The 22,432-nt window shown below is 43.8% G+C and overlaps 1 protein-coding gene across 1 annotated transcript in view; it reads right to left on the reverse strand.

Moving 5' to 3' along the window:
* Positions 1-8,562: 8,562 nt before the first annotated feature.
* LOC138300552 (alkaline phosphatase-like) overlaps positions 8,563-22,432 on the reverse strand; it is a 188,818-nt gene continuing 174,948 nt past the window's right edge. Inside the window, exons 10-11 of the mRNA XM_069240084.1 lie at positions 19,131-19,250; positions 8,563-10,154 (exon numbers count right to left, since the gene is read on the reverse strand). Coding sequence (XP_069096185.1) covers positions 9,883-10,154; positions 19,131-19,250 — 392 coding nt within the window. The 3' untranslated portion in view covers positions 8,563-9,882. The remainder of the gene's footprint in view (positions 10,155-19,130; positions 19,251-22,432) is intronic.

Below are 22,432 nucleotides of genomic sequence, written 5' to 3' on the forward strand. Positions count from 1 at the left end.
AGGGAAGCCTTGGTGATCCCCCTGCCCAAGTCCAGTACCCCTGAGGCAAAGGTTTCTGGCTTCCGGCCTCTCCCCATGCTTAATACTGATTTAAAAATACTTAGCAAAGTGCTGGCCTTTTGGTTATTACCCTATATGCAAGACCTGATCTGTGCAAATCAAAATGGGTTTATATCAACTTGTAAAACCTCCCTGAACCTCCATCAACTCTACTCTGTCCTCTACACCGACAACCGTTCCTCCAACCCCCAAGCAATGATCATGGTGGTAGACCATGAGAAGGCCTTTGACATGGTAAGATGGTACTTTCTAGAGGCCACAATGCCGCAAATGGGACTGGGCGCTCTGTGGATTCACTGGGTGCACTTGCTCTACGCTGGCCCAATATGATGGGTTAAAACGGGGCGAATGATCTCTGAAGCTTAGGAGGTGCTCTGGGGTATTAGACAGGGATGCCCACTTTCACCACTGCTGTTCACTATACCCATTGAGCCCCGGGCAGAGAGGTTCCAGGTGGAGAGTATGTGTAGGGGCATAGAACGACCCATGCCATCTCACTATTTGTCGACGACCTACTCATTCATATTTGGAATAGCGAACAAGACATGCCCGGGCACTGCAGGTTCTCAAGGAATTTGGCATGTAGTCAGGCCTTCAAGTGAAGCGGGGCAATACCTGCGTGGTTCCGGTGGTCAGCGGAACCCCCATGACTCATCTCTTGCCCACCTGATATACTCTGAGCACAGCACACTTTTCGATACCTGAGCATCCAGATTTTCCATGGCGTCATGGACCTCCACAAAGGTAACCTGGGGAAGGCACTTAGATCTCTCAAGTCTTGTGTGCCCTTTTGGCACTCACTGAAATTGCCCATCATGGCACATATAGCGCTCTCCAAAATAATCATGCTCCCACAACCCCTTTACTTCTTCGTGAATCTCCCGGTGAGGGGTCCGAACAGCTTGGTTCTGGAGTCTTGATGTACTCCTTCAGGAGCTGATCTGGGATGGCGGCTGCCACAAGTTCGCAATGACCACCCTCTGTTGCCCCCGACTCGAAGGTGGGCTGTGAGTGTTGGACTTTCAACTACATTTCTTAGCAGCTTAGCTTGAGTGAATAACAAAAAGGTTGAACAGAGTGGACCTGTCAGAACTTGGTCCGATGGGCTCTGGACCCAAACAGGAGATGTTACTGGCCAAACTCCTGAAACCTGCCATGAAGATTCCCCGACTGGGTATTCTTTTGCCGTAGGCCTTGTTTTGCTAGCAGCACAGTGTGCAATGTATGGGGGAGGGTGGGCTACATCCTATGCCCCTAAGCTACCATTGGTGGGCTTACCTCACTGTGACAACTTAACTTTCATCGTGGCGGTGTAACTATGCCCATGGACAGGCAGGGTTAGTGACTATGAGTGACTGCTTCCAAGCAAACATTCTAATCCCTCTTAGAGATGTATTGGTAAAATCCGTCCTACCCCTAGGCCAATTCCTCAATTATAAAATGCTTACACTCACTTTCCGAGGTTTATGGGGGTCAGCTGAAACGGAACCTCCAACAGACGGGTCCTCCAACTCTTACTGACATTGTGATAAAGCAGACACCGGCCGCCAGGGCCACCGACCACGGGAGCACCGCCAACAGGCTGGCGGTGCTCCCACGAGCATTCTGACCGCGGCGGTCGCCGACTTACCGCTGCTCGGGGGAATCCTTCATGGCGGCGGAGCGCGCTCCGCCGCCATGAGGATTCTGACAGCCCCTACCTCCATCCTGTTCATGGCGGGAAACCCGCCATGAACAGGATGGCGGTAGGGGGTGCCGCGGGGCCCCTGGGGGCCCCTGCCGTGCCCATGCCTATGCCATGGGCACGGCAGGGGCCCCCGTAAGAGGGCCCCGCAAAGTATTTCAGTGTCTGCCTTGCAGACACTGAAATACGCGACGGGTGCAACTGCACCCGTCGCACCCCTGCAACTACGCCGGCTCAATTCTGAGCCGGCGTCCTCGTTGCAGGGGCATTTCCTCTGGGCCGGCGGGTGCTCTTTCGGAGAGCGCCCGCCGGGCCAGAGGAAATGTTTAAATGGCCGCCGCGGTCTTTTGACCGCGGTGCGGTCATTTCACGGCGGTACCTTGGCGGACGGCCTCCGCCGTCCGCCAAGGTTAAAATCAGGGCCTTAGTCACAAGCTTCTATAGGGCACTTAACAGCTTGGCCCGGGAGACCATTAGATGCTCTCCGAGTTCGCTGGACAATGGACATGGGTCGGGACTTAGCAGACACTGAATGGAGGAGGGTTTTAGCCTATCCCCAGCAGGTTTCCTTTAATTTGCACCTCAAGTATATCCAATACAACTACACACCAAGGACCTACCGAACCCCACATAGGATAAGGGCCATATATGGCAGGGACCCCAGGGGATGCCCCCTATGTGCGATATTAGACTCTGAAAACGGACATATGACCTGTCGCTGCCCTGGACTCTCTGGGTTCTGGGATGAGCTTGTCCTGAAACAAAACAAGATCCTGAAAATAACTCTTACCAACATTGGCAAAGTCTGCCTCCTGGGTATCTTCCTCAGGCCAACACCTAAGAAGGTAGGAAATAGGTTTCTTGACTTGGCACTGGTCCTGGCAAACAATGCATTGACGTGCTGGAAGTCTCTTGGGGGGCACATGGTAGAACCTTGGACAAAGGATGTCACCCTATGGCCTCGACCTGAAGAGAGCGTCCTGATCCGGGAGGAGGCTCGGCGAATCAGCTGCAGGCCCATAGCACTCTAGTGGTCTGAGGTAGTGGATTAATGAGAGTTCCCTATGTCTGCAATGAAGGTGGGAGACCAGAGGAGGAGACTTAGGGCCATATTTATACTTTTTGACGCAAAACTGCGCTAACGCAGTTTTGCGTAAAAAAAATTAGCGCCGGCTAACGCCATTCTGAAGCGCCATGCGGGCGCCGTATTTATTCAATGACGTTAGCCGGCGTTAGCCGCCGGCGCTGCCTGGTGTGCGTGAAAAAAAACGACGTACACCAGGCAGCGCCGGCGTAGGGGGATATGGAGCTTGGGCGCCAAAAAATGGGGCAAGTCAGGCTGAGGCAAATTTTTCGCCTCAACCCCATTTGCGCCATTTTTTTCCGACTCCCAACCCCATAGAAATGACTTCTGTCTTAGCAAAGACAGGAGTCATGCCCCCTTGCCCAATGGTCATGCCCAGGGGACTTATGTCCCCTGGGCCTGGTCATTGGGCATAGTGGCATGTAGGGGGGCACAAATCAGGTCCCCCTATGCCACAAAAAAAAAAAAAAACCACTTACCTGAACTTACCTTAATGTCCCTGGGATGGGTCCCTCCATCCTTAGGCGTCCTCCTGTGGTGGGCAAGGGTGACAGGGGGGGTCCCTGGGGGAATGGGAGGGCATCTCTGGGCTCCTTCCGAGCCCACAGGTCCCTTAACGCCTGCCCTGACCAGGCGCTAAAAAACGGCGCAAAAGCGGCCGTACGTCATTTTTTTTGACCCGCCCACTCCCGGGCGTGAATTTTGCCCGGGAGTGTAAATACGGCGCACATGCCTCGGAGTCAATTTTTTAGACGGGAGCGCCTACTTTGCATATCATTAACGCAAAGTAGGTGTCCACGCTAAAAAATGACGCAAACTCCATGGACTTTGGCGCTAGACGCGTCTAACGCCAAAGTATAAATATGGAGTTAGTTTTGCGTCGGAATTGCGTAAAAAAAAACGACGCAATTCCGGCGCAAACAGAGTATAAATATGCCCCTTAGCCTTACTTTGTTCCTGAGACCTGTGTCCAAGACTACCCCGCATGTGGGCAGTCAGGGACTCTCTATGGCCAGCCCCCAGAGGCAGATGATGATACCAGAGGGCTTCCCCCTGCCCCCTTTGGACTTGATCCCCTGACACTCTGCCTCCCACCACATCCCTGATGTTACCAAGACACTCCTCTGAGACAGTAAGGTTTGCACAAACACAGTTTAGTTTGCCCCCATTGGACCTGTCTCCCTGACAGTGTGCCCCCACCCACACTCCTGATGTTACCAAGACACTGCCCTGACACAATAAGGTATGCATGAACACAGTTTAGTTTGCATGTTATCTTTTTTTCTGACTATTAGCATTTCTACCCTGGCACTGAAGTCGCACTTCTCCTGACCCCCACGAGGGAGGGCCAGATCATGATTACACTCTGAAAATCTTTACAGACCATGGAAGCTTAATAAGAACAACTTGAAACACTGTCTATAATGTCTTATTGCTACCTATGTTGCCAATACTTAATTATATGTCTATTCTGACTTATAGTATTAACTAAAATGCCAATTAAACATAAGCGTTAAAAAATGAATGAGAAATCAAACAAAATTAATGGCTTCTTTGCGACATGGGGCATAGCAGCCACTTTAAAGTCTGAAAATGGCCCACCCTTCAACAGTAAAGAATGTAAAGAATTTCTAGAGCATCTAAACAAAAAGTATGAAAAGATTACTCCTTTATGGCCACAGGCCAATTGACTTGTTGAGAATTTTAGGTGTACACCAAAGAAAGTAGTGCAGCATGCAACTCTTGAGAAGCTCAAATTCAAAACAGTATTGAATTCTACTCTATGAGCTTATCATTCGAAACCTCACTCGACCACAGGTGAGAGTCCTGCAACTTTGATTTTTGGGAGAGCAATGACAACCAAGTTACCTCAATGGACCAATAAGAGAGTAAAAGTGAAAACATGATTCGTGCTAGAGACTGGATTAACAAACAGAAAATGAAAGCTTATGCAAACAAAAAAAAACATGGAAAAGACATCCCATTTTGAAAAGGAGATTTGGTGATCGCCAGACAGATGCACAAAAGATAATCTGATGCTCCTTATGATGCTGAACCTTTCCGATTGGTGTCTACCACATGGTGACTGCCCAGCATCCTGGGAAGTCTGTTATCAGAGACTCTTCTCATTTTAGGCCTGTGTTTCATCTGTCGTCAACTCAAAAGTATGAAGGAAAGAAGGACTCTGAAAACTCAGTGACTGATACTTTCTCTCTACCATCCCTGGAAATTTCTGACAATAACGACAATAGCTTCCAGTAACCTGATTGGGTGTTATGATCAATGAGCCAAGAAGATTATATATATACTTATATATACATATATACGTATTTTGTATATATACTGATTTTCTATATATATTTCTACTGACTGGGATGCTGCAAAGGTGGTCATCTGAAGTGAACTAATATCCCACTCAGCTACTTCCAAGCACCTCACCAAATGCAAAAAATAGGAGCTAAAATCACAGCTTCTTCAGGCTGAACACTGCCACAAATAAGGTTGTTAATTACAAGTGGCAGTAGTGATGCTCCAAATTTGTGTGGAGCTGAATGAGGTGGCCCAAAAATTGCTCTATATAAAACAAACCTATTATGAGAAGAGAGAAAAGCTGAGAGATTATTAGCATACAAACTGAAGCAATAAATCATATTAAAGAAATTGTGGATAGGGAGGCTAACAAACAAACAAATCACTAAAAACTATTAGATATCTGCTAGGTGTACTATTCTGCAGTCTTTAAGTGCCAGCAATTACCCTCCCCAATATCAACATGTTTATCTTTCTGAATATACTCCTCCACTCTAACAAGAAGACTTTAAAGAACTGGTGGAGGAAATCACATTAGAAGAGGTGCGAGAGGAAAGTAAAGTCCCAGTCATAAAGCCCAAGGCCCAGATAACTTCCCTGCCTCTTTTTACAACACATACCTAAACATACCCCTGAGAAGTGTATTTAATTACTTTTTTATAGTCACTAGTAGTCACAGACAACATGTTGCTCTCCCATCTGACATTACTGCTCAAACCAGACAAAACCCTGCAAGCCACAGGTCATCCCACCCAATCAGGCTCCTCATCTGTGATGTGAAGCAGTTTGCCTTCATCGTCGTTGGGAGACTCCATACATTTTGGCTTAAATTAATATCGGCTTAACAATTGGGCTTTCTTAGGGGAAGAGAAGAGGGGGACAATACCAGACTAGCTTCCATTATAGTTGAGGTGGCTGAGGAAAAATGACTTAAACAGTCCTTCTCTCGCTTGATGATGAGAAGGATTTTGACATTGCTGACTGGTCGTTTCTCTTCAAGGCCCTGGATAAAACATCTGTGGGAGAGGAGATGCTCCTTATGATGCTGAACCTTTCCAAGGGATGTCTATCACAGAACACTATTGATGTTTGCGCTTTTGAAGGAGCCACTAGTCTAGCAAATCCTGGGAAATCTGGATATTAAGGGCACCAGGGTCAGAGAAGTAGAACATAAACTGGCTGTATTTGCAGACAGCACTTTGGACCTCATCTACAAGGAAATGGTGCAGCGCAGTGCAGCAAGCAATCTTGTTGCACCAAGCTGCATCATTTTTAAAATGCAGCAATGTGCCCCAGCTGGGTACCATATTGTAAGTGGAAGTATGGGTTTTTAAGCATTTGAAGCAGCATATGCAGCATAATATAATTTAAAGGGGCTAAAAATAGGTTAAGAGAGAAATCCCTACAAAAGTCCAACACCCCCTTTCCACATATGTTTTTCTCAAGCTTTCCTGTTTCTTAGGGTCAGATGTATGAAGCATTTCTGACATCGCAAGCAGCCTGATTCACGGAATCAGACTTTGGCAACCTCAAAAATTATTTTTGTTATGTAGAAACATCAAACTGTGGTTCTACAGAATCCCAAATTGGGTTTACGATTCAGTATTTGGAAGGTGTGTGTGTTTAGGGCATCCCTTCTAAATACTGAATCGCAGTGGTAAATAATATTGTTTGTGAAAGGGTTTTGGTCTCAAAACATGAATATCAAGCTACTAATTTAAAACTGGACGTAAACCATTCACAAATGAGAAGGGGTCCCGTGGCAACTCTTCTCCTTTGAAAATGTTTTTAAAAAAGAATAATAAGAGCATGCAGTAGTCCCATGTACCACTGCTGACTCTTAAAAGAATGAAAGTTAAACGTTTTTCTTTTTTTTTTTAATGTATCCCATTTCTTTTAAGAGAAATGGGAAGTGTTTTTTTAAGAAGAGATTGCTAAAAGCAATCATAGACACGGCGGTCTGCTGCACCAGCAGGCCACCATCCCTGTGATGACAATTGTTCCTAGTGGTTTGCAAACTGCGGCCTACCTCGTTAAGATTCATGTGATATGTCGATTTGTGACCCACAAAGAATTACTAATTTAAAAATAAAGTTTCATGCATCAGGAATAGAGATATCCCAATTGTGATTCACAGAAAATTTGGAAATCGCTGTCTCCAAAGTTACTACAGCTGGCATTTAGGGCCTGATTTAGAGTTTGTTGGAGGGGGTTACTCCATGACGAATGTGATGGATATTCCGTCTGCCGTATTACAATCCCATAATTGCCTATGAGATAGTAATACGGTAGGCGGGCTATCCATCATGTTTGTGATGGAGTAACCCATCTGCCAAACTCCAAATCAGGCCCTTATTTTCTTTATAACATCTGAATTGTAAAATCGTAACATTTTATCATTTTGGTAGACATAAATGTTTTTTCCAATCTTTCATGTATGTGTATGTAAGTAGGGTTTCCTATAGAAGTGGGTAGACAGATCTAGTAATTAAAATTAATAGCTTTGTGATTCGTGGGTAGTTAGAGACCTGAAGTAGTTTCTGTTTGTGTATTTATTTTTTCTTTTTAATTTAAACCCACTTAAACCCACTTCTGCTTGTCATGAGTTGCATCACCCTGCCTACATGTTTGTACATAATTGTTTTATTGTGAGTTAAATAAAAGGACATTATAAAACATTTCAAATATATAGGGGCAGATTAATGAAAAGTGCCGCTCCTCCTAGTGCAGAGCCACTTTTCTTGCACCCCTTATCGCCCCCTAATGTCACCATGTGCGTGCCGTATTTGAAATACGGCGTACTATGACGGTAGCTAGAGTTACAAGCGTCATCATTTTTTACACTAGTCTGACGCTTTGCATGATTAGTGTCAAAAATGTTGACGCTAATCCTACAAAGCACCCAGAGGCCCATTGAAACCAATGGAAGTATCCTTTTAATGCCTGCTTGGAGCATGCGTTAAAAGTGACGAAAACAATGGCGCAGGGAAATCTCTTCCTTGGGACATTTGTTTGGCACTCCTAATGAGGGAACGTCTGGCGCAGGCATAATGTGGCGCAAAGGGTTACAAAGTGGCACAATGCATGCATTGCACCACTTTGTAAATATGTTGCAGCGTTTTTGGTCTTCTGAAGCCAAATTAGCATCACAAAAATGACGCTATTGTGAAATTAGAATGGCACAAGGCCCTATTAAATCTGGGTCATATTGTTTGTCTATAAAATGTCTCTTGTTTTTCTGTATAACTTATAAACTGCTACCTTCAAAGATAAATGAAGCATATTTAAAACTAATCAACATTGTAAATTGGGCAAAACAATTAGGGTACTATTTTAAAAAACAATGAAAAACTACCAAAGACAGCACAGTTTTTACACATTTGCAACACTTTATATGTATAGAATACTAACACACAGAAAGGAATATTTTCAGGGTTACATTTATTTCAGGGTTGCGTGGTGGTAGGAATAAGAAACATTTCCATGTACATATTAAACCTTCTGTAGGAAATTGAATAATTCTAAAACCATCTTCTCAGGAAGCATACCTCCCACAGCATGCACCTTCTGTGAGATAGGTGAATATACTAGTTCTTTCTTTATCTATGATCTTCACAGGCAGCTGTTATGGGAAAAAGGAATAGTGATATGGAGCTTGATACTGTAATGAAGCTTGTCTCAGGAGTTAGCTGTGAATTTCCTGTTTAGATACCGATCGGCTAGGAGCCAGTCAAAATGCAGCCTCTTTGGCAGTGTACAGCTGTCTCATTTACAATAATGAGTATAATTCAACACTAATTCACTGACAAACACATTTGTTCATATTCAACCTATCTTCAAAATACATACTTGCAGCGGCAGTGGTGACACATAGCTCGCTGTATCTAAAAATGTGCTGGACTGATCATGTTCTTTGTTTGTTGTTTATGCTGTCAGGAAGTGAACAAGCACAATTTTATTGTACTATTCTGATTTGATAGATGGTGCACAGCGTTAGGTGAAATTAGATTGCTTGTTTCCTTTTGACGAAAACAATAAAATAAAAGTTTACTAGTCCTTTGTCTGGTTGGCCAACAAGCGTGGATACATTGTTCTTTAGAACAAGAACATTAAAAACTGTTAAAATTATATTTTATCTAATTTTACCTGGATTCAAACCAATATGTAACATGAATCTTTAATATGTTTAGCTCGGGTAGCAAATACCTACTGCAGAATTTTCAAAGAACTATCCATCCAAGGTATTTGTCAAGTCAAGACAACAACATGTTTAGATGAGAGGCCTGCATCAGGTCACTAATGAATAAGGCGTGCGAAAAACTCCCACTAGGACTTCCAAGCACTTGATTTAGCATTCCTTTATACAACAGGCTGCAATACCTGTGCCAGAGCTACTCTGGGCATATGTATTTGCTGGGTTGGGAAAGCCTTGTTTTTATTCTCTCTAGAAGAGGAAATTACATTGGTATTGTCCACTCTAAGGGAAGTAATATAAAAAATAACGATTCAGAGAGGCTGTGTAGGGGTTTCAACATGACCTGGTATCAGCTCTTTTGGCATCTTGAATGCCTAGGGGAAGGAATGCCAATGAGAACATGTGAAGACAAAGAGCGGTAAAAAAAAAAAAAAAAAAAAAAAAAATGAATCTATACAGCTAAAGTTAATTCTACCATTAAACCCTGACTATGTTTTCACTCAAGACAACACAGCTGAGGTTTGAAATCAAGAGGGGGAGCCTATTCGCTTAGAGCAAGTACCACAACAGGGCCAGTACTAGTAGTGTGTATGCAGAGGCTGTAGGCTGCATGGCCCTATCTTTTTGGTAGTCTAGTTCGCAGTGGTTCAAATTCTGACCAATGCATGTGGCATAGGCCATTGCATGAGGGATGTAGTTCTGCTCACGAACGCCATGAAGAAGGTGTGCCATGGGACCTTTGGCAAAGATTGCCACATCTTCACCACCGTGGGTTTCGTGGCCCAGAGGCACGGCTGCTTGAGCCCCATAGTTCTTATTAGCTGTGGAAACAAAACAAGAAAGTGTTACAAAATGAATGCTCTCTCAGGCAGCCATTTAGGTTTTCCCCTTGTAAAGTGACAGAGCCACTAACATTCTTCCCACGTATAGGTCCCATTCTTGCCTGTGGTTAATATTCATTCTCTGATTACTACTGGTGTCATTACAGAGAGTCTTGCTATTCCTGGGCACATCCCTATGACTATGAAGGTTTGTAGTATCTAAAAAAGATCCAAGTGCATTAGTCCCATAAATTTAACGATTTTTAGCTGTACACTTCGTTCTGACGACACAAATACAGAACCCTCCCTACATGCCCTTTCTCAGTGAGAATTATCACAATGATCAAAGACATAGACTACACAGGTGGGGTTATGAGGACATCCAGGACTTTGATAAGGAAGAAATTAACCACAACATAGTACTCCACATCACATTCCAAACTGTATAACATTGGACTTGGAAGAGAACAGGGAGAGTGACTCTGCTTCCTGTGCTTCCTGGGAAGAAATCTGAGGCTGGCCTTCTGTCCACTGGTATCCAAGGACTACAAGTGCTCTCAAGGCTTACTACCAGGATATTGACATTAAAATGTCCTCCTTCCAAAATAACAAAGTCATAATATCAACTATTAGAATATTATGAAGGTAGACATATAAAGGCACGTAAATGTTTACTATAATTAGCCCTTTTACTGCTGGTGTATTTGTGCACCTCTGTGCCAGAATGATTGTTTTCCCAAACAATCGGTATTAGGTTATTTAAACACATGTACCTCTTTGGTTTCTCCGTGTAATCCTGCTAACCATACGTTTTGTTCAGCACATTCAGGGCTATGTAATAGTGCAAATTCTGCAGCAATATCTCATTACAATACAATAAAAATGTGGAGGTATTTTAATGTTTTTCAAACTACTTTGCTGTGTATTTTGTTGCATTTCTTAAATGTACAAACATAAATCCCAGGGTGCTAACTTGGGAAAAGTCTCTCTTAATGCCAATACCAACTATGTGTGGAATTTTCAAGGAGGTCTAGTCTGTACAATCATTGCGTACTATTCGACCACAGCACAAAAATTGTGTCACGATCGCTGTTTATAGGGCGTGGTTCATTTGATGACAGATGCCAATCTCAGGATTGTATGGAAAATATAACAAATATATATTTTATATTTTTGCATGATATAAGGAATTTGTTGGTGCAGGCTCAGTCTCTTTTGCCCTGAATGGCTGGCCATTAGAACAGAGTGAACATGACATTTGTCAGATTTTTAGATTTTGTTTCACAAAAACACAGTAACACCCTCCAATGTCCCTTGTGCAGGAACATATATCACTGCCAGCGCATGACCTCGCGCTCTGTTCCCCAGAGTTTCCTGAGCAAGGCAGTAGCAGACATGCATGGGTGTTCTACGAGTTCGGGGTATCCATGGGCAATAAGTGAGCGGAGTGCATTTTGCAAAATTAGAAAGAAACTTCAAGCAAAATGCTGTTTTTTGTCACAGCTATCACACCTGGCATGCATGGAAACATACGACAACCATATGTGTGTAGGTGTGTGTGTGTATTTATGCGGTGTTTCTATAGCACAAACATAACCAATAGTCAGGTGAACATTGAACAGGCTCAAAGACGAGCATAAAGTGAACGAGTGATAGAATTGGTAGCTGCTTCTGGACTGTTATGGCATTGTGATGTTCTATTCTTTACAGAGATGCATCTTAAACGCTTTCCTAGAGTGGAGCAGTGTTAGGGCAGTCCTGATGGATGCAGTATTGACATTGCTGAGTGTATATATTGCAAAAAGTCACCTGCTTTGTTTTTTTTTTCTTTTTACAGTACTTAGGGGCATATTTTAGAGCACCTAGTGACATTCTAATGCCATATTAGCGTCATTTTCTTATACTAATGTGGAGTTCGAAGCCCCAAAATGCCACACCATATTTACAAAGTGGTGCAATGCATGCATTGCGCCACTTTGTAACCCTTTGCGCTACATTATGCCTGTGCCAGGCATAATGCATGCAAAGTGGGCGTTCCTCTTTTAGGGGGGCCAAAAAAATGGTGCAAGGAAATATAACAGATTTCCTTGGGTCATGTTTTTTGGCGCTTTTAACACCTGCTCAGAGTAGGCATTAAAGGGGTGGCATGCCATTGAATACAATGGGTCCCTGTGTACTCTGCAGGAGTACCACCAAAATGTTGGCGCAACTCCTGGGGAGTACATCAATAGCATCAAAAAATGACGCTATTGCCCCTTACCCTGTGCCATGGTGCGCTGTATTTTAAATAAGGCACACACATGGTGGTGGTAGGGGCGCTAAAGGGCGCAAGAAAAGTGGCGCTGCACTGTGTGCATCGCCACTTTTCTTAAATATGCCCCTTAGTCTGCAGTCTGATGGTGCCCTGTCTATGGATGTGCTGTGAGCCATTAGAGATGGTGAGCATGTCCTCAAGATAAGCATGGGTGCTGGTTGTAAAAGATGTGGCAGGTTATGAAGATATGAAGGTCGGCAAAGGAACTGAATGGAATTCCATCAGATGGTGTGATGTAATCATATTTCTGCGGGACCTAGATGAGAAGTGCTGCGACATGTTGGATGCCATTAGGGGGCTGCAGTGTGCAGTCTGGGAAGCATGGAACAGGACATTAACACTATCCAGATGTGAGATTACAAAGGCTTGAACAGCAGTTCCTAAGCTGCTTTCTGGAAGAAATGGCTTCACATTTTTTAAGAAGAGACAGCTGGTTCGAGGCTGTCTTTGTTTTTTGGAAATGTGCCCAAGAGAGTGAGGTTGGTGTCCATGGTGAATAAAAGTGACTTGGCATCCAGCAAAAGTTGGCATTCAAAGCATTCAAGGTTCATTTTATCGAGCCTGTTTTGTACTGCTTCTTTGTATAGTTCTAGTCAAATAACAAGATTTTTGTCTTGGTTGGGTTTAGCTTCATGTAAGCACTGAGAATCCACATTGGATGATGTGCAGACAGCGTTTGAGGCATTGGATGTCTGAAGAAGAAGAGACATTCAACAAGAGTTATGTATAATCAGTTTGGTGAATTTTTCTTGCTCTGCAGCTTATCTAGCTCCATTGGGAGCTGAAGGTGCTTATGTGAACAAACTGGTGTTGGGTGTAAAGACTGGAGAACCACTGAAGAACATTGCTGGTCAAAGCTATTCAAGACTCCAGGGTGTGTATAAAGGTCGGATGTTAGATTGTGCTGGAGGCAGCTAGGAGGTCCACGAATATCAGGAGACAAGGCCTATCTTCATCTGTGATCAGGAGGGCATCATCACATATGTGTAAGGTTGCGCTCTCTGTGTTGCAGTGTGATCAGATGCCAGACTGATAATTGTGCAGGAGAAGGTTGACTATATATTATAGCATCTATACATCCTAAAATTTCTATCACTGAGTACCTGTCCTCCTCTCTGTTTGGCTGGCCTGGAGATCACGCTGAACATGACATTTGATCTTTGGTATTTGTCCTTCAAAGCATAGGGCCATATTTATGAAGGCCCTAGTGCCACCTTGCGCCATATTAGCATCATTATTTTACGCTAATGTGGCATTAGGGTGGCAAAAATGCCACGCCATATTTGCAAAGTGCTGCAATGCATGCAACTGGGGCATTCTGATGTTAGAAGGCCCAGAAAAAGGTGCAATGAAATTCCACTGCACAATGTTTTGCGCCATTTTTAATTCTTCCTTAAGGCAGGCATTAAAATAAGGCTCCCATTGTTTTCAATGGGCCTCTTTCACTTTGCAGGATGTGTCAACATTTTTGGTGCTAATCCTGCAAAGCGGCAAACTAGCGTAAAAACTTCTGACACTAGTTCCCTAATGTGCGCCATGGTGCACAGGTCATAAAAACACATGGTGGCGTTAGGTGCCAGTAGGGGGGCCCAGAAAAGGTGGCGCACCAGCTCTGATGCATCACATTTTCATAAATATGCCCCATATTTTCCTCCAGTCTCCATTAAGCAGGAACATATCTGTGCCTTAGCTTGTCCCACAGCTTTGTTCCGCAGGGCCTCCTGAGTGAGGGAGTATCAGATGTTTGGGTTTTCTATGTGTCCTGAGTGTCCATAGATGATCGACTTGGTTCAATACGTTTTGGAAATTCGGAAAGCAATTGCAAGCAAAATGCTGGTTTAGTCTGCCTAGCTTTTAGTTTCAGGTATTACCATATGCATGTAAGTAAACATACAACAACCCTATATTTGGCCACTTGGTGCCAGTCCTGCTTCATCCTGATTGACGGGCCCGGGGATCCTATTGAAGATTATATTTGCTAGATCTTTAGCATTTTGTTATAAAACGTGCTAATTCCCTCAGGTCTCCCTTGCACAGGAACATATTCCTGTCAACATTTGAGCCCAGCTTTGTTTATATGTCTGCTGAGCTTCTGGGTATCAGACAGGTATGTGTTTTCTATTGGTTGGGGTGTCCACATGTAATAAACTTAGTGCAGGGCATTTGGACATATGGAAAGCATCTGTAGGCGAAATGCTGGTTCTGGCCACTTATCTTGTGGTCGCAGGTATCACTCATGGCTTTTTAGGAACCATACTAGATCAATATCTATATTCTTTTCAACATCTACACATTATAAGGCTTCCTTTGCTCAGTTGCAAACCACTCTCACCTTGGCTAGCTCACTAGGACAACACACTGAACAATACAGATCAGATTTTAAGCATTTTTCCCAAAACATGGTAGTTTGCATCAGTCTCCTTACACAAAGACATATTTTTGTCCAGGCTTGGCCCACGTCTGTGTTCCTCTGGGTCTTTTGATTCTTGGATTATCAGACAAGTATTGGATTTTTATAGATTTGAGAAAGCTTTCACACAAGAAACTCCAGGGAATGTTTTTGAATATGGGGGCGTCCACCTGGAATATCTGGAGTATTCGAGCCTGTGGGCGACTGGCTAATCAGGAATCCTAGTAACCAAAACATTTCTGAAAACTAGAGACACCGCAGATCCACAATAAATAAGGCTTCCATGAATCCTGCATGTTTAATTACAGTGAATCTCCTGCAAATGTCAAAGCATGGGTGAAAAATCTCACAATTTCTTTACTTCTGTATGACAGAAACCTCCAGACCTTCAAGTGAATAGCATAAGTCCTATCATCCAAAGTCCGGACTCTTCTCTCAATAAAAACAGTACCCAACATTTATGGATGAGCCTATTGCTTAGGACATAAATAACCAAAATAGTGATCATGTGAAGACCAAATTGACAATATTTTTCCCGAAACTCTTTTTATTGAAGTTTCTTAAGTTCGCACTGTGTATCAACAAGACAGTAACATTTGAATGACAGCTGTTACAATATAGTTCACCACAACAGTCCATGAGTCCCAGTGTATTGTTGGGGATGGGAATGTGTCTGGCTGTGGTGGAGCTGCAGCATTATGTACATTCACCAGAGTCCGGAGTGTGTCTAGAGGTCGTGTAGCCAACCCCTGGGAGAGCTCCAGAGCAATGTGTGAGATAAGTCCACAGTTAGAATGGAAACTGCGGGATACGTGGAGGGGTCTGGCAGCAGCACGGGCATGGTCAGTGCACAGTGCAATAAAGAGGGCTACTGTAGTGACAGGGGCGGGGGTGTCAGTGTTGCAGTGGTGCCCAGGGGTCAGAGGCTTATATGGCCTCAGGGTGTTAGTCGGAGACATCAGCGTGGGCTGGGTATTGCAGAAGGGTTGGGGGAGAAACCACTATGGGTCATTAAGGAGGGGGGGTTATGGTCAAGCACCCAACACTCCAACTGCTTTAGCATGGTGTCTCATGCTGCCGCAATGGGTCATTTTTAAAGATGGCGTACCATCTTGTAATGTAGGTTGGTGCTTTTACCTTCACCCCGACGAAGGAGAGCCTTGTGCCACAGTGCCATGGATGGCAGCTGTGGTGCCCGCCAATGTAGTGTAAGGGTGCTCTTCGAAAGCAGAATGGGGAGGTTCACAAAGCGGGCTACATGGTTCTTGTTGTGCTTATAAATCCAGAGGATGGTTGCGGCCTAAGGTTCAGATGGGTGAGTTCTGTGACTGTAGCAAGGGTATCATGGATGGCGCATCAATATTGTGTCAGGGTGAAGCATACCCTGAGCATGTGTTGAAAACTGGCAGTGGGGGAATTGCACCTGGGGCATATGAGGTAGGCTGTTGAGAAAAGGCACTTTAACTTGGACGGTCTTCAGTAGGCCCTCTCTAGTATTATGTATTGAACACTCTTGAACCTGGCATTACGGAGACATTTTGAGGTGACTTGAGTGTCAATTTCCATTCTGAGTTGTGTAGAGGGTGTCCAATGTCATCCTTCCGCAACTGCCTGAGGGGTGCGAGAGAGGTCCCAATGTGTTTTCTGATGGCTTTGTTGAGCCATGTAATCAGGCGGTGCCAAGAACCAATGATGTATAAGGTGTATATGACAGCATAGGAGGGTGGTTTCTCTTCGACAGTTCACCACAGATGACACCTAGTTAATAGTTGGCCATGGAGGAGGAATTGGCCAGGGGTGATATCATAGTCTTGCCTCAGCTGGTCGGACATCAGTAGGTGATGGCCCTGGAATAGATTCTCTATCGTGTCAATAGACCTTTCATGTCAAAGGGCTAAGTTCTCCAGGGTGAAGGACCCAGGGTATCGCGGTAGGCCTTGCAGGGGTTTGAGGGGGCATATCGGAGGACTTGGCACGTTAATTTGAGTACCTGGGCAAGGCACTTGCAAGGTACCCAGACATGTAGCCACTACGTGCTGCTTATTTTGACTGATTGCTGCTGGAATTAGAAGGTATCAAATGGTAAAGGTCTATCACTAGTACAGGTTTCCTATATATTGCTGCTTGCCAATCAATGCAGCACCCACTGAAGCTAGGCAATAAGAAGTATGATTCAAAGGGCAGGGCTCCCAGCCCACCCTGGCCTACTGGTAGCTGGAGTTTAAGAAGAGCTGTTCAGTGTTGTTTTTACAGCCCATATCAGCTCCCCACAGCATGGAGTCCAACTCTCGGAAGAACGACCCTGGTGGCAAACCAGCACATTAATGAAATAGTACAGGAGGTAGGGGAGGATTACCATCATGGAGAGGGCAATTTTACCAGTGACCGGCAGGGTAAGAGCTTCCAGAACTTGGTCTGGGATTTGAGGACTGTGAGGGCCCACTTCAGATTGCCCTCAAAGAGATCACTCTGTGAGTACTATAGTTGAATCCCGAGATACCACCCCTTATCCCTCACCCAGGTCAGTCGAGTGTCTCCAAGTCGGACGTCGTGTGGGGTGGAGGTGGACATGTCAGCAGAGGGGATCAGCATGGGACCTTGTTCAGTTTACTCACTGGTTCCAATTGTTAGAGAGTGGTGGGAATCGCCGTAATGCCGGTTCAGACATTGCGGAAATACAATTGCAAATCGTCGGCATACAGCAGCGCTGTGTAGGTTGTCCCTCTTAGTGGTATCCCCAGTGTTTGCCCTCCGCCCAGAGGTGAATAGCTAGGGGCTCCATGTCGATGGTGAACAGGACAGGTGAGAGAGGGCAACCTGACCGGTGCCATGGCCAATCAAAAAGGAGGAAGGAGGTGGAGATAAGACAGACGATTAGCACTCGGGATGTGGGGTTGATGTACAATAATTTTGCTACGCTAGGAGACATTCACCAGTGCCCAGCCTATCCAAACCACGGAGAAAGTAGTCTCGACCACATTGATACTATTTTGACTTCACATAGGCAGAAAGTTGGCCTGTTGCTATCAGTTACAATAGGTCCAACCACACGTTTTTATTCATAGAAGTGTGGAAACAGTGGGTGATCGGAGTTTTCCAGTTCCCCACAAACTCTGGACATGTTTGCCTCGGGGAGGCATAAGGGTGGCCCAAGGGACAGCTGCATGCCCTCTCGCCAAGTGCCATTCATACACAGTTTATTTTTTATAGCATTCCTCGCCCCTTCAAGGGGCAGTGTGTGCAATTAAAAAGAAAATCTGCAGGAACAGTGGTCTCCTGTTCCATGCAGGCTTCCATCCCAGCATTCAAAATAGGTTTCAAGGGGCTGCGATCTCATTCTTGATAATTAATGCTATTTGGGAAGAATGTTTGTGAATCCTTGCGACCTCTTCCTTTGAGATGCAGGCTTTAGTATATCTCTTGTACCTCAAAGGGAAAGACTTCTCACAGCACAATGCAATTTCTGCACTAAGGCGAACCTTTATTGTACATCAGGCCATTAGAGCGCATGCACTAGAACTGGCTCAAAGGTTTTTTGACCCTGTTTAGCACTAGTGCCCATTGGAAGATGGTCACAAATCGTGCTAGAAGAAGCGTTGCCACTTAATACAAGATTTTACTGGAGGTATTCAACAACACAAAATGTTAAAGACATAATTGCATATTAACACGTACAAAAGTGAAAAAGATTTGAACACTCAACTCAGTATTTGTTAATATTAAACTCCATACTGAACACATAAACACACCCAATGTATGGCACAAAGGCTGTTTGCACTAGAGTATTTGATCCATAACATACCAAGTGTATATCTCATTGTGTGATTATAGTACATTCACCCAGTGCTTAATTCATAAAAAAAGGTGAGTGCTAGGGCCATTCTCATGAAACCAATGAGGCTTGCACCACCCATTGCCTCACCAGTGCTGCTTGTGACAGTAACAGCTAAGCTACTAACATCACACAAGCCACTGCGAGCGTGACAAATCAGCCTATTTCAATCTACTCAAAGCCGTAAGAATGGTGTGGCAGCAAATACTATTCATGTTAATATATATTCAGTTATTAAACACTGTTGTTGTGCTTATCTCAGAATTAGACAGACAGTGCCATCATGTGGTGGACTATCATTAGTGCTGGTGTTGAGAATTTTGTGCTGGAGCTGGGCACTGGAACCCACTAGCTCAAATTAAGCACTGCATTCAATGTTTCTGCACAGGTTGCCATTGTCAGTCAGTCATTAGTACTTACTGGTATCAACACTGGAAATGTTCTCTCTGCTGCCATTCACTAGTTTGTACCCTGGCCCGTTTCCGTACAAAAGGGTTGTGTAAGGTTTCCCATCAATATCACTCAAGTCAGGTGCGAGACCTATACACAAGAGACAGGGGTTAAGTCAGTAAGGCTAAAATTGACCTAATAGACATATAGATTGTGACGTCACAGATTTGAACTGCTTGTCTGTTCATCCTTTGCAACACTGGAGGGAAACTTTGGAAAGAAAAACAAATAATGGGTTTACCTTTCAGTAAAAATACATACACATTAAGGAACAAAACAGTTTCTTGGCTGAGAGGATGTGTTATAACAAAACTCAGTGCAACATATTCAATTTATTATCATTAGTAGTAGTATCATTATTATTACATTTTTGTTTTTTTGTTTTATAATACCCTCTGTTCAGTTCACACAATATGTTTATTTAGACCGTAGACCATTAAACAATGCCCAGGCAATAATTCCATTTAAAACATTAAAATATTCTCTAAAATAAAACCAGTTTTTAACAATGACATACATCAGATTTTACAAATCCCTTACTTTTAATCATACTTAAAATATCCTTTTCATATCCAAAAAAACTACACAGCACTAACGCTAATCAATCTTTCATTACTTGCACTTAGGAAAAACACTATTGCACAAACCACAGAAAAAACTGCATATTGGATAAAACCTTAAAAGGTTCCTGTCTCTAAAAAATATCACATTTCAATAGAACTGGTTTGAAAACTCTGCACTGCCATCCTAATAAACCGGCAAACTGTTAAACTATGTACATTCGGATATTTAATTCCCAGCCCACAATTACCCTCTGTTCTAATTAATTAACAAAATATGGGCAACTTTAATATGACCATCGTATACAAACAGGAAGTAGCCATCAAACGATACACAACTATTTAGAAAAAATAAAACATTACATCTGGATTTCAGATCATAAATCATACTCTTCTGCTGACATACCCACCACTGCCTGTTATAAAAATAACAAAATTATCACTGGCAGTTTACAAATTGAACTTTAAATTTGACTGCAGCATGCCTTCGTGTCTTTAATCACACATCTCTAATTCTCTGGGGCTAAAGTATATTTCAGTGGCATCAATTTTGATCATACCTTCCACTCCTTACCTTTTTATGTTTACCTTTCCTATTTAGCAGGGTCATTTTGTTGTTTGAATTCACATTTGTTTCTTTCTTCCAGAGGTTGGGTAACATTAGGTTACAGGGAGAGACAGCCATTCCACTTTGTTTCTGATCCACGCAACATTCTACTTCAAACCTTCTACGCGAGGGTGTCTTCAAAACCAGAAGAGGCTAGAGTTCAGAAATAGATGTTTTTGAGTCGGATACAACTTGGCTTTGGAGTGAAGCACTAATGTAGTTTAGCCAGAGAGGTGTACAGGCATCCATGTGTCTTTTGCCCCTAGGCGGAGTGATATGATTGCTGTGGTATTGTGCTAGACTGATTTCACTGATGGCTTTTTAATGCATTATATAGTGACTGGAGCAAAAGTGCACCATTTAGCTGAGAAGTCACTCATGTGAAGGTTTCCAGATTTCTTCAGTGATGGAGCAGTGTCAGCCCCTTTTCTAAGCACATTGATTTTATTCCAAAAGTAGATAGCAAATCTTTGCACCTTGAATGAAGGAGCCAGTAGGGTGGAGCTGAGGACTGGTACTTAAGGAGGCTAAATACCTCTGAATTACATTTTCTGGTATTATTTTACCTTAAGGAATGTGTGCTTTGCTTTATAAAGAATCGTTTGTCTTGTCTGCCTTGAGGTCTTGATTTGTGTGACAGAAATTCAGATGGGTGCGTTCTCCATTTCCATTTCCTTTTTCTCAGTGTTTGCTTTTGCTTGCTTGCTTAGTGAGAGGAGTAATGGGAGTTTTTTCTTTCCTCTTTTTAATGTGGTTAGAGGAGAGGAAGTGGGTCCCAGCATTTTGATCATATTGGAGTTTGTTTCTACAATTGCTAAGTCTGGATTGGTTCATGGTGTGTGGCTAGCCCATGAGGAGGGATTCAAGTTGTTGATGGATATTTTGGTGGTATCTTGTAGCTTTCTGGCATCTTCCTCGAGGTGTGCCTTGCACGGAAGGAGTGAAGTGGAGTTAAAAAGAGAGGTATTAGACTAATATTTTGACATTTTAGAGTGGAGTTGTTATGATTTCTTGCCTGCCAATAAGGATGTCAATTATGAAGACTTTATTTTGTGAATGAGACTTGGCGTACTGGGCAAGATCTTTTTTCAAGAACATCTTTCAGTTTACTGGTGGTCTTCTTTTTATCCTTGTGTGATTGTTTTGGAAGTCACCAATTAATTAGAAGTCATATGGAGACAGGAGTTAGTCAGCTATATATTTGTTGAAATCACAAGTGAAATGGTTATTATTATCCAGACGGTGGAAGATGATGCTAATTCTAATCTGGTTATCCTTGCTGGAGGGAATTTCGTGGTGAGGGTTTGAAATATGAGGTAAAACTGAACCCAGATGCTGCTGCAGTTTTCACACTCTTTGTAGATGAGTGCAACCCCCTCTCTGGACTTTGCAGAATTGTCTTTGCATAAGATGCCGTACTCAACTGTGCATTATTTGGGAACAACACCTCCCACTAGACTGACACATGGTGGCCCGCAAAGCTCAGCACACCTCCCATCTCAACAGACCACACTGGCAACCTCAGCATCATCCTGGATAGCAGATTATCCATGAAGAAACAAGTCGATGCAGTCTTGTCTGCCTGCTTCAACACCCTTTGCGTGCTCCACAAGATCCTCAGGTGGCTCCCAGCAGATACCAGTAGGACTGTCACACAGGCCTTCATCACCAGCAGACTGGATTACGGAAACACACTCTTTTAGGAACCAAAGCACTCCTCTTGAAGAGACTCCCGACAATCCAGAACTCAGCAGCAAGACTTGTATCCACCTCCCCAGAAGGACCCACATCACACTCCATCTCAAAAACCTATACTGGCTCCCGATTCAGAAATGCCAGTTCAAGATACTGACCCATGCCTAAAAGGCCCTGCACAATGATGGACAAGCATACATCAACAAACACCTGACCTTCCACCAACTGACCAGGCACCTACGAACAGCTTCCCTCTCCCTCGCAGACAGCCTCCAGATCCGTTGAGGCAGCAGCTGAGGTCACTCCTTCTCGTACCTGACAGCCAAGGCCTAAAACAACCTCCCCATGCACCTCAGGACCTCACTGTTACTCCAGCAATTCAGAAGAGAACTGAAGACCTGGCTGTTCGA

Source organism: Pleurodeles waltl, chromosome 6 (assembly GCF_031143425.1).
Source record: "Pleurodeles waltl isolate 20211129_DDA chromosome 6, aPleWal1.hap1.20221129, whole genome shotgun sequence".
Classification (NCBI taxonomy): Eukaryota; Metazoa; Chordata; class Amphibia; order Caudata; family Salamandridae; genus Pleurodeles; species Pleurodeles waltl.